General features: G+C 32.7%; 1 protein-coding gene across 1 annotated transcript in view; it reads left to right on the top strand.

The window, feature by feature from the left end:
• The window catches only part of LOC101630356 (chromosome unknown open reading frame, human C8orf34), a 294360-nt gene that overhangs the window by 70905 nt on the left and 210628 nt on the right, over nucleotides 1–12827 (top strand). Inside the window, 1 exon segment of the mRNA XM_012723108.1 lies at nucleotides 8508–8636. Within this exon segment, the coding sequence (XP_012578562.1) occupies nucleotides 8508–8636 (129 nt within the window).

Here is a 12827-nt window from a genome sequence, read left to right as displayed (position 1 = left end):
ATTATTCCTTTTCACTCCTGTTTTATTGGGTATTTTTTTTTAACTGTTAGATTTTTTTCAAAAGCCTTTTCAATATTAATGCTATCATGTGTTGTTTCCCTTTATTCTATGAACAATTGTTTAATGTTGATTAACTTTTTATGTTAAATAATTTTTGCATTTGTAGAAAAAATCTAACTTGGTATTGAGGTTTTTTTATTCAAGAGATAATATAGGATGATACAGAATATTGTTGTGTTACCTTTGTTTTTTGTGAGGGTAATTTTCTATGTTTTTGAAAGAGGTTAAGAGGGTTAGGTGTTAATTCTTAAAATATTTGGTAGAATTCACTACTGAAGCCATGTTTTCCTTGGTTTGTCTTTGTTGTGATTTTTCATTGTCTTGTCAATAAGTCTTTACATTTGGGTCACGTTCAGTTGTTTCTCCATTATTTTCCCCTTTATCTGTGCTTATTGGCATCTAATTATTTAATATTTTCTTATAATCCTTTAAAAATTTCTGTAAATTTGTTGTGAATTTTCTAGCTTTTCTTTTGCTTTGTGTGTTTAGTTTCATTAGTTGTGGCCAGAGAAGATACTTTTATGATGTTAACGTCTTAAAAGTTACTTAGACTTTTTCTTTGGTCTGACGTACAGGAGTCCATGTGCATCTGAGAAGAATGTGTACACTATTGTTGCTTTATTGAATTTCTGTATACGTCTGTTAAATATAATGGCTTATACTGCTGTTCAAGCCCTCTATTTTCTGGCATATTTTAAATGAAAGTGTAATACTTGGGAGTAACCTTCAAATTAAAACACTAACATTGATAACATTTTAGAAACAGTTGAAAATTTAAGTAATTCAAATGTATTGATTCAAAAGAATGAGATAAACAGTATCTCAAAATTTATTCAGAGAAAATACTACATTCATTTTTTTAGCCCATACATAAAGGCTATTGGTAGAGACTATACAACAGAATTTAATTGATAATAAAAAAGAGTTTTTCAAAATAAGTTTGTGAAACAAACTTTATTGTCCACATTATGGATGTGTTGCTGTGGTCAGGCTCCTGGTGGAGGTAGGTGAGTTTTACCCTAGTGATGTCACAGATTAGCACTAATCTCAGATTCTGTCACTTCATGTGATTCAGTTTGTGTCGTTGATACTGTTGTATTAATTTTTTTGAGGCTATTTTAAAAATGTTTTAAACTGAGGCAATGAGTTTTAAGATCAAGTATGACCTAAGTAATCAATCAAAACCTGAAGCAATGAGTTTTAAGATCAAGTATGACCTAAGTAATCAATCAAAACCAGTTAGAGTCTATATTCTGGGCTAATGATTTCCCACATCTCCTTCCATTATTTATCAAAATATCTTTTGAAATTACCCAGCATAGTTGATTAGATAGGACATGATTTTACTGTAGCTTTGGTTGTCTTAGATTTGGTTCCCATGATAAGTTGGGCATTGACTAACTAACAAATTTTCACAAGCTAAAAAAAGACAAAAGGGGATTCGCCTAAGTTCTTGAAAGCTGTGAAGGAAAGTACTTGTTTGTCAGTCATTTCTTTATAGTGTTGTATATATAACTTCCTCTAAATTCAGTGGCTTAAGAAATTAACAGTTTACAGTTTATCATCATTTGTTGGGTGGACTGGGCTGTTCATCTGCTGGTCTCTCCTGTGCTTACCCCTGGTGGATGTTTATAGGTGTTAAAAGTTTTGCCAGATCTGTACAGATGGATCATGTTGGTAATTTCCTGAAGTTTTTGATTGGGTCTGTTTTTCAAAAATATATCTTCCTATTTTGTAAATTAAAAAGAGAGTGATATCTTGATATCATATGGTACTTTACAGGAAAACAAGATAATATGATGATAGATACTATTCAAAGAAGTTTTACAAGAGTGCCAATCAATGTTTTGTAGTTTTATCACATCCTCTTCTGAGTTTCTCTACCCTGTGCCTGGACTTGTCCCCAGTGATGTCTCACGGAAGGATCTGTGGGTTATTAGCATAATGTCTGTGTTTTCTAGAACTCTTGATCATGAACTGCATCTACTCTTCGCTGCTTGAACCAGATGTTAGCTGACATTGGCATCCCAGTATACCTTAAGCAAAGGAATACAGAGGAAGCTGTATTTTATTTTTTAAAAAGAGTTATTTTTATTTTATGCTTACAGTACTGGGGTACAGGCCAGAGGTGCGGTGGGAGAAAGGATTCATCAGAGACAGAGTGGGGAACAGAATAAGCAGATCTACTGAAATACACTGCTGAGAGGAGTAGCAGGTGGGCAGAAGGGTTCTGCCACGCCATGTGGGTCAGCTCCCTGGCCTGGGATTGAACTAGTGCTGCAGTGGCTTCTGAGAGCTTTAATCTGTTGTGCCACCAGGGAGAGCCTTGTATTTCATTTAAAAAAAAATTAGATTTACTTAAATTATACAAATAGTATATACTTATTTTGCAATTAAAAATACAAACGTGTATAAAGATAGTCTCTTATCAGTCCTCTTCTTCCTCAGTACACTTAGATTAATTTCCATTTCAAAACTAGCTTTAAACCATACACATTATTATTTTCTTATGCTTGTTTCTGATACTAGGAGTGTTTCATTCTCACCCTAGTCAGGGCACACCCTAAATGTAGTATCTCTTGTTGACTATTGGGAGTATAGCAAGGAACCTCCTTCATTACCATCTTGTGGTAACACCCCTGCCTCTTTGGAGTAAAATAAATATTTAATTGATGGACTTCAACTCAATTACAAGAATTTTGTCACATCCTGTAGGTATTTTGGTTGTAATTCAGAAGTAAGAATAAAAGAGAAGGCATGTTTAGAAATAAAAAAAGCTTGTTGATAGCCGTAATTAAAATGAAAAATCTTGTCACATTGTATAGAGTTTAGAAGTGTTATTTGTAGTCTAATTCTTTGGAAGGTGTCTAACAAGATCACTGGATTTGTGTTCTGTCATACATAATGGAGTGCCCATGTGTCCAGAGGGTATACAATCAAAGGTATTCCAAATTTTGTATGAACAGTCATTACAGTTAAAAGCTGAATTCTCAAATGGAGATATAGGCAATGTCTTTAATAAAAGTTTCCCTCAAATGATCAATGAGATTCCAGGGCACTATGTTAGAGTTAATATTAAGGGGTACCATGGCAGATTTGTGGGTGGATGTGATCAAACTATAATACTGTGGGCCCACAAAGATAATTCTTCTAGGTTTCCTTGAGAGGGTTACAGAGTAAGACCAAGATGCTGTCTGACAAATCTTGAGTTTAGCATACTCATTCTTGCCTTTGAATTTCATAAATATAGGAGTTATAGTCTGTCAGAATCAGTTGTAATTACTTGGGGCAAGACATTTCAAACTAGCTGAAATATTTTTGCAACCCCTTACAATTCACTAGCACAGTGTACCCTCTCTGTCTTTCCCCTTTAGACCATTCCTCGCCAAAAGAAACTTTTCTATTTCAAGTGGTTCTCAGTCCTGGATGCTTATTAGAAATAGCAGCTGGTTCAGTCCCCCACCTCCCTGTACTAGATGTATGTGAGCTCTACCTCAGAATAATTAATCAGAATCTCAGAAGGTGGTGCTCTGTGTTAATAGCTTCCCAGCTGATTTTAATACCTGAGAAGGGTACTATTAGGCTAATAGGTGATGGTTCTCATCTTGGTACTACAATCAAATCTCCCAAGGGAACTTTCAACAACGAAACAAACATAACCATTGCCCCGGGGTCTACCCCAGATCAATTTGATTTAGATTCTCCAGGAAACTGTCATTAGTGTTTTGTAAAATATCTCTAGGTGATGTTCATGCACTAGAGTGAAGAACTACTAGTTTCTAGTGTAACCCTTTGCAAAGGTATTTGCATTTTATAAGACATAGTGATGAAATTGCATCCATGACTGAGTCAAACACTGGAAAGAGTGCCAGAAGGATGTCTGTCTCCCTTTGCCACCATATCCCCTCTCTTTTCATCTCCTCCCAAACCTAACTTCTCAGATAGGTCTTTCTTGCCTACTTATAATCTTATGATAATTTCCAGCACTTTATTTTCTGTTTCTTAAAACTCTGTATTGTGGTTATAATAGTTTTTTCTTTATAGCATTCCGATGATTTAACATTTTTGTTCCTGCCATCATCCCTTGTGCCTGTTTGATCCTTTCTTCTCTCTTCCTCCCTTTTAACACCAGAAACTTCACTTATTTTACTATTGCCCACTATTTTGATAGGTTTTTATTTTGGCTAATTGCTTGTTACGTTAAATAATTGTCATTCTGATTTGCTTTACTCTGTATAATTCTATTTTGCATTAAATTGAAGTATTTCATCCTTTATTATGGCTGAATATTATTCCATTGTGTGGGTTTACTACATCTTTTTTATCTAATCCTTTGCCATTGGACTTAGGAAGTCTGATGTCCTGACTACTATAAATAATGCTGTAATAAATATTGTAGAACATATAATTTTTTTCAGTTGATGAGTCCATGTTCTTCTGATGGATGTTCAAGAGTATTTCCACTTTTATTTCTAAAAGGTAAATCCAGATTACTTTCTGAAGCAGTTGTTCCACTTCACATTCCCACCAACAATACATTAATATATTAAGTTCTTCTATCTCCCTCCTTGTAGTACTTACTGGAGGCCTTTCAAATATGTACCAGTTTCATTGATGTGAGATGATAATTTGTGATTTGACTTGCATCTTCTTCATCAAAAGTGATGATGATCATTTTCCCATGTATTATTGGCTTTCTGGTTATCTTCTCTTGTGAATTGTCTCCTCAGAACTGCTGTCCATTCATTACTTTTTGTTATTGCTGTTAAATTGAACAAGTTTTTTGTATAGCTTGGATTAACCCCTTGTCAACTGTATAATGAATGTTTTCTCCCATTCAGTGAAATGCCCTTTTAAACTACTTATATTTTATTTCACTGTGTAAAGACTTTAATTTGAGGTACTCTTAGTTGTTAACTTTTATGTCTTGTTGTAAGGATTGAATCTCCAAGACATCTTTAGCACTAATTTGAGTAAGTCTATTACCAGTATTTCGTTTATACATTTTATTGTTGTAGGTCTTCTATCTAAATCATAAGTACACTTTCAGTTTATTTTTGTGCATGGGGTTAGAGTTACCCAACATTATTTTTTACATATGCCTGTCTTGTTTTCCCAACACTATTTGTTAACGAGACTTTCTCCATTATATGTTCATAGCTTCTTTACCATAAATTAAGTATTGCTATATACATGGATTTATTTCTGAGCTTTCAATTCTGTTTCATTGAGCTATGAGTCTATTTTTTAATTCCAATATTTTCTTGTTTTGGTTACTGCTACTTTATAATATAGTTTAAAGTCAGGTTATGTGTTACCTACACTTATTCTTTTTTTCTCAGGATTGCTTTAGCTATTTGGGGGCTATTATAGTTACATACAATTTTTAATAGTTTGTGTTTGATTTCACTGAGTAATATTGTTGGTACTTTGATGGGGATTGTATTAAAATTATATCTAGATTTTGGTTATTCATTATCTTGGATTATTTTTCCATCTCCTTCATCTCCTTCTGTTATGATCTATATCTTTTAGCAACGTTACATAGATTTCATTGTATAAATCCTACACCTTATGGTTAGTTAATTCCAAGATATTTGATTCTTTTTTATTTTATATTAATGGAATTATTTTCTTTATTGTTTTTGTTATAATTGCTGTTAGTATATATAAACACAGTTTTTTTTTTTTTTGTATGTTGGTTGTATAACCTGCCACTCTGTTGTATTCATTTATTGTTTCTAGTAGATTTTTCTTTTGGTGGAGTCTTCATGGTTTCCTATATATACACATACACACGTATATATATGTATACATATACACATCCATATGTATATGTATATAATATTGTGTATATGTGTGTGTATATGTATGTAAATATACATATTTATAGAAAACTAATATATTATGTATAGATAAATGGTAGTTTCACTTCTTTTCCAACCTAATTTCATTCTATTTTCTTGTGTCTGATTGCTTCACCTTTAACTTATAATAGTACGTTTTACAGAAGAGGTCATAGTGGGCCTCCTTGTTTTGTTTATGATTTTAAAGGGAGGTTTTAATCTGTACACTTTCTAAAGCAGCTCATTTTATTTATTTTAAAGTGCCTGTTGGAAACATATTCATGCTAATAAACTTAGACCTCAGTTATACTTTGTAATGAATGCATACTATAACATAGTGTGATGATACCATAATTTACTTATTTCCCTAATGAAAGACATTTATTTTTAGAGTTTTGCCACTACAAACTGTTCAAATAGACAAGTAAATACCTTACATTTTCTGCTCAAATAAACAATCTTGTATGTGTGTGTGTGTGCATGTGTGCATGTGTGTGTGTGTAGTTTGTCAGACATGAGGATGCTGGATCAAAAAGTTTTATTTTTTATTTTAGTAGATATTGTTGGTTGTTTTCAAAATTGCAGATATATATATTTAAATACTTGATATTGCATTTCCTATAACTTAACCATGTAAATAATTAAAAAAAACTATTTTATCAGAACAAATATATATATGGCTTACTAAGGAAAGTAGTATTACAGTAGTGTCTTTCCTCTGTTCTACTTTTAATGTGAATCTACTTTTAATATGAAGTGACTTTTAGCTCTTTCAGTTGTTTCTTTTGGTTCTTAGCTCTACATATCTAAACATATAATTGACTTAGACAATTCACTTTTATTTTTTGAAATTCAAATATCTCTTGATATGTCTATGACTTTGTGTTTTAAACCCATATCCATCTGATGCTCACAGTATGGTCATGCACTTATTTCAAATATCTGTTGAATATATGCACTAAAGTTGATATTATTATGTCTATATTAATTAGCATTTTCACATGGACTAGTGTTGTCTAGTGTTTGTTTCTGCAGTAAATAATTGCCTTATTTTTCTGTTTTGATTTCTGCTTATTGGTCACTAATTTAGTATTTTACCAAACACTACAAGAATCAGTTGCTATCAGTCTAACCAAATACATTATGTAATCCTAGCTTTTTTTTTTTTTTTTTTTTTTTAAAGATTTATTTATTCATACAGAACTGGGGTACAGGCCAGAGGCTCAGGGGCGGTGAGAGGCTTCACCAGAGACAGAGTGGGGAGCAGAACAGGCAGATCGACGAAGTACACTGCTGAGGGGAGCAGCGGGCGGGTCAGGAGAGGTCTGGCTCGCCATGTGGTCTCCTCCGGGGCAGGCGGCAGGCGGGAATCGAACTCATACGGAAGTGGCTTCAGATTCTCAGTGCTGTGCTTTAACCCGCTGCGCCACCAGGGAGGGCCTTGTAATCCTAGCTTTTATCTTATTTTGCTTAATATTTTATAATTTATTTCACTGAAAATATTTAGGATCCTCTTTCATCTTGCTACAACCTTGGTCCTTTGCTGTCATCCTGAGGATACTTCTTTCTTTTTCTTATGAAGGTCACCTATTTCCTGAGCTTCAGGTCACTCCACCATGGGGTGTATGTACTCATGGTGGCAGAATACCTCTACTATGGGCTTTCTGAAAAAGACTCTGAGTGAGATATTCTTCTGAGTTCTTATAAATATCTTATTGTTTTCCTGTTTGATATGAAATTCAATTAAAAGGAATCTTCAATTAGAATTTTGAGGGAATTTATCCCATGTTTTCTCTCACCAAGTGTCACTATTGATAAATTGAATATCAAATTTATTTGCTATTTTTGTACCTGAAAGCTATGCAGATCTTTATTGCTACTCTTTTAAAATTTTGTGATAATATGCTTTTAATTGTACTAAAGTGTTAATAGACTCTTTCAATCTGAGAAACAACTAATCTCTTAATTTCTTTTTTAGTTTGACATTGTTCTTCTTTAGTTGATGCTTTCATTTTTCATTTTCTTGCTTTCGCTCTCTAGGGACTTAGGTTTCAGTAATCTCTACCTTCCTAAATACAGTTTCCACCCATCAATACATTTTGCATCTTTCAGGAACAAAGTTGCTATTTCTTGCCCAAGAATGTCTTCTCTTCTTACTTAACAAAAACAAAAACCTGTAATGTAATTTTAGTGGGAACTCGGTGGGGGAGGAACTAATGGTAAATACATATATTAAATCTTCTGTGTTTTATCTGAAGACATGTCAAAAATATCTTTAAAATATTACCTATCTCTGTTACATTTTTAAATGAACACAATACAGCTATACTTTGCATGTTTTCCCCATTGAAATATTTTATATCAATTCCTGAATTTTCTTTTTTCCATTATCCTATCACACTTCCCTTGTTCAGTAAGTTTACTTTTCTTAAAACCCAACTTTTATAACCTTCCCTCTCTATGTTCACAAGAAAACTATCTTCAAGACAAGCCTTTTTTATTCTATGCATTGATCTTGATTCAATCTTTCACATAATGCTGAATAGAAGTTTGTATCGTTAAGTAGCATGCTTATGAAATAATCATTTTTTTTAAACATAGTGCCAAGGTCAGTAGAGCATCCTAAATGGAACTGGAGGAATAAATCAGGAAACCGTGATTTTGATGAATTGAACCACATCCTTCAAGAGAGCAAGAAACTGGGAAAAGCCCTAGAGAATCTCTCTCGAAGTAAGTTCTTTTAATTGATTGTAATTGAAATTCCTAACCACCATTGAAGTAGAAGCATTCATTATTATTCCTGTAATCCATTTACAGCTTCCTTATTATAATTCCATGAGATATAGAGGAGTTCTAAGGCATGAAATAAGGATTGATCTTGAGTATTACACAGATTTGTGGGAAGACTGGTTATGTAGCCATACGTGATATTTTAGACCTGCCCATGGCTATCTGACTCAGTAGTTCCGCATAGTCTGTATTCCCTAAGTCAAATATGTATCTAGTGATATATATTTATTTTTTAATTTATACTATCTCAAATGTGGTCACCATAGTTTTCCTACCACCAAAGTAACCACAAACCTCTAGCACACTGCTAATGATATATTCTATTCATGCTCGATTTAATCAGGTTGTTTCATACCATTTAATATACATACCTGTTGTTCTCATGAATTTTTGATGCACCCAAACCTTGTAAGGATAGTAACTAGGCTGGTTTCTTAGAATCCTTTCAGAGCCTAGTGTAGTGCTTTGTAATATACCTTTTAGTAAAAGCCCAGAATGTAAGTTAACAGTCTGAATTAGAAGTTTTGTTCTGCCTACTAAGAGTGACATTTAAGTAAATCATTTTAATTTCTGTGAGTCTCTCAGTTCTCTCTTTTCCAAAGCAGAAAGACATTATTGTGTCTCCTGGTAGTTTTGAAGGTTTAAAATGATAATAGTAAGACTTATAGTTGGAAAGCAGCAAAAACATTAGCAAATTCCAGTGGATTATATTTTATATTTGTATTTTTAAAGATAATGTATAGTTTACTAGTTTTTTAACTTTGTAGCAAAGTTAAAACTGGAAAAAGAAATATGTACATAATGTGAATTTAAGGTATTTTATATGAATTTGTATATTGTATTATAATTATACAAATTTAAAATTATGCTTATTGTATTGTGAGTATATTTATATATAAATAGAGAAATAGAGACAGAGAGAAGAGATTTAATTTTTCATACCTTTTCATTCATAATTCAAAACAATCTTTTCTTAAGCCTGTGAAATTAACCCATCTAGGAAGCTCACTTACCTTTTATGATAGGATACTATTATTTTCCCATTAAAGGAAACTTTTAAATTCAAGAAAAGTATGCTTTTGATTGGAGTTTTCTTTTGAAACTAATAATGATAAAGCAAGTTTTCAGATCATTATTAGTTTTCAAACATTACTTTAAAAAAGTATAGTATGACAAATACTTACATTGATATGTATAACCTTTCTCCTTTGGACAAAACCTGTGACTCTTTACAGTCTCTCAAATTTCTTCTAATAATATGAGTTAAAGGAAAGAGAATTGAAGAATATTATCTAAATTACTATATAGTTCATCACATATAATCTTAGTCTACTTTGTCCTTTAGCTATATGACAACTGCCTTTGTAAACTGTTGTAACTTTTAAGCAATATTTGGTACACTTCTAAAATGTCTGACAATTGGATTTCATTATTTCAGTTGCACATTTGCCTAAATCTCTATCTAGCATGTCAAGGTTCAAGATGTGGTCTGTCCTAGCCAAAATTTATTGTGACCTTATAGGTAGAGACTTACTACCAAGTCTTGTGATAAGAAGCTAGTGGTAGGGAGGGGAAAGATATATGGGGGTTTATTTAATTCTTGCAAGGAAATCTATTGAAATAGATATGGCTGGGGGCAATCATTGGTAAGGAGAGTTGAAGTGGTTGAGTATTATACATAGGATGAAGTCAGGTCAAAGAAACCATTGGTGATTCAGCAGCTCAGATAGGAAAAAGGGGGTAACATTCATCTTCTGTGTATGTAATTGAGGGCTGATTGTGGCTTTACTTGATTTTTTGGGGGGGTGGGGAGGGCGTTCCATTTTTTTTTTTTTTGGTTGCTTCAATGGTGGAGCAGTGATTGGTCACCTAGGGAAGGCTTGCCCTTTTTTCCTTAGAGATTTGTTGTAGTCTCTTCTGATCAAAATGTTACTTTCTTGGAATGATAAGTTTCTGTTATTTTTATTGAGTTTTAATATTGAGTTCTTGTCTTGGGCCTAATAATTGCCTAATTACCAGCTCATAAACTTGGTTGAGATCATCAATGGCTGCTGTGAAATACTACTTTACTGCTATTGTTGATTTACTGGTCTGTATGTGTAGAGTTCAGTTTTATGATAACAGATTTGTTCTTACATCATCCTCAGACATAATTTTCTTCACTATTGACTGATCTTGTTTGACTCTTATAATAGCTTCAGGTTGGTAATTCTTCCTCTAAAATGGTAGTAACTTTACTACCCATTGCTTTATAAAGAATAAGGAATGAACATTTTCTTCAGGTATGATCAAAAGGATTATTTAAAGTCTTGATATTGTGGACTGTCTCCCTCCAGAGTCATAGCAATTAAAAGTTAAGCTTGAAAGTTTTTAGTGATCTACTTTGAATACAGTCTCTGAATAGATTTCTTTCTAAAAAGCTTTGTCAGATTTTCCACTGTAAAGTTAATGCTTTCTTCTTTGTATTAATAAGTATCTTCTGAGAGATACTTTAAGACTAAAATTTTAAGACTAAAAATATCATTTTTATGCCTCCCCCCACTAATTTTAGCCTTCGTTCATCAATCTTGTTTGAAATAAGAATTATTATGGTATTCCAACAGATATTTTCTGATTATCTCTTTCCTTTATTTGCTGTTATTCTTCTTTAATGAAGAGAAGGAATGATTGATTCTCCAAATCAAAAGTCCTTACTTACCTTTGTTTCTGACTGGTTTTGTTTATGTTTATCTAATATTTAATTATGTGTGGAAATGTATGTTGATGTGGCTATTAATGTAAACATAGATAAAGTCATATAGATATTGATGTGAAGAGAATTAAACATATGATTGGTACTCTGTGTTTCAAAGTTCTACATCCAAGGATTCAGCCCACTATAAGTGGAGAATATGAATTATGTAGTTAGAGCTATAATGATTGGATCTGTAATAAACATGCATAGACTTATTGATGGTATTCCATAAACAATATTGTATAACTATTTAGATAATATTTGCATTATATTAGTTATTATCAACCTAGATGCTATTTGAAACATATGGAAAGACATGTGTAGGTTTATGCAAATACTACACCATTTTATATGAAGGATTTGAGCACCCTTGGCTTTCAGTGCCTATGGTAGTCCTGGAAAATTATTTAGCAGATATCAAGGGATGAATATATATCACACAGCTAATTCATACTGATTTTTCTTGGCTATAAAAATGCTAAGTTTTACAGATTAAATCTGTTGAATGCTTTTTCAAGAAACAGTATGTAGAAGACACAAAGTTGATAGAAGACCTTGATGTTGCCTTTTCTATTTCATTTTCATAATCCTGTGTCTTACTATGTCAGTGACATATTCTGAAACATAACAAGTTATATCCAGGGATTTGTGCTTTAGTTAAACTCTGAGGTATTATATGTAATTATTGCTCTGCAATAACCTAGTTTCCATAAAAGCAAATAATTTTGTTGTGTGTAATCTTTTCTTTAACTTCAATTCAAATGCCACTTTCTCCAAGTTGATTTATTGTTCTGTTTGCCCAATACTGTTTGGTACACCTCTTTTGTGCTTCTATCTTTTCTCCAAACACATGTATCTATAATTGTTTACCTTTTACTTAAACCCTTTAGACATTTTGCTTCCTTGGCAAAGGATTGACTTATACATTGACTTCCCAACATGGAGCACAGTGTATTGCACATAGTTCAGTTATGATTTGCTAAATGAGTACCACTTGTGGTTCCACTTCTTCCTGGCCTATTTTCACTCCAGATCTGCCGCTGAGTCTAAAAGTGGTATCAGCTTACATGATTTTTGTATTGTACCTTTGATTACAATGTTGAGAACTTTGACTTTGACTGCCACTTATCTAAGGAAGGAATTAGGATTAAAAATGGATGGAAAAGTTAGTAGGCAAATAAATGACAAAACTAAAAGCTTAGAAGCAGCAGTTCCCTATTTATAGGACACGGTCAACATAACCCTTTGGTTAGTGAGATACCATTCCCAGGGTACCAAGGCCTCCAGTGTATTCTCAGCCTAATGCTTTTGCTCCGTTTGGCAGTTTTCTCTAAAGTGAGGTATGTATAGCATATCTTTTATCTAGCTATCTTTTTTTTCAGGATTTATTTATTTAT

The sequence above is a fragment of the Condylura cristata genome, unplaced genomic scaffold, assembly GCF_000260355.1.
Source record: "Condylura cristata isolate star-nosed mole 26May11 unplaced genomic scaffold, ConCri1.0 scaffold00009, whole genome shotgun sequence".
NCBI classification, from domain to species: Eukaryota; Metazoa; Chordata; class Mammalia; order Eulipotyphla; family Talpidae; genus Condylura; species Condylura cristata.
Note: the sequence above shows the minus strand (reverse complement) of the source record. Positions and strands in the feature narration are given on the sequence as shown.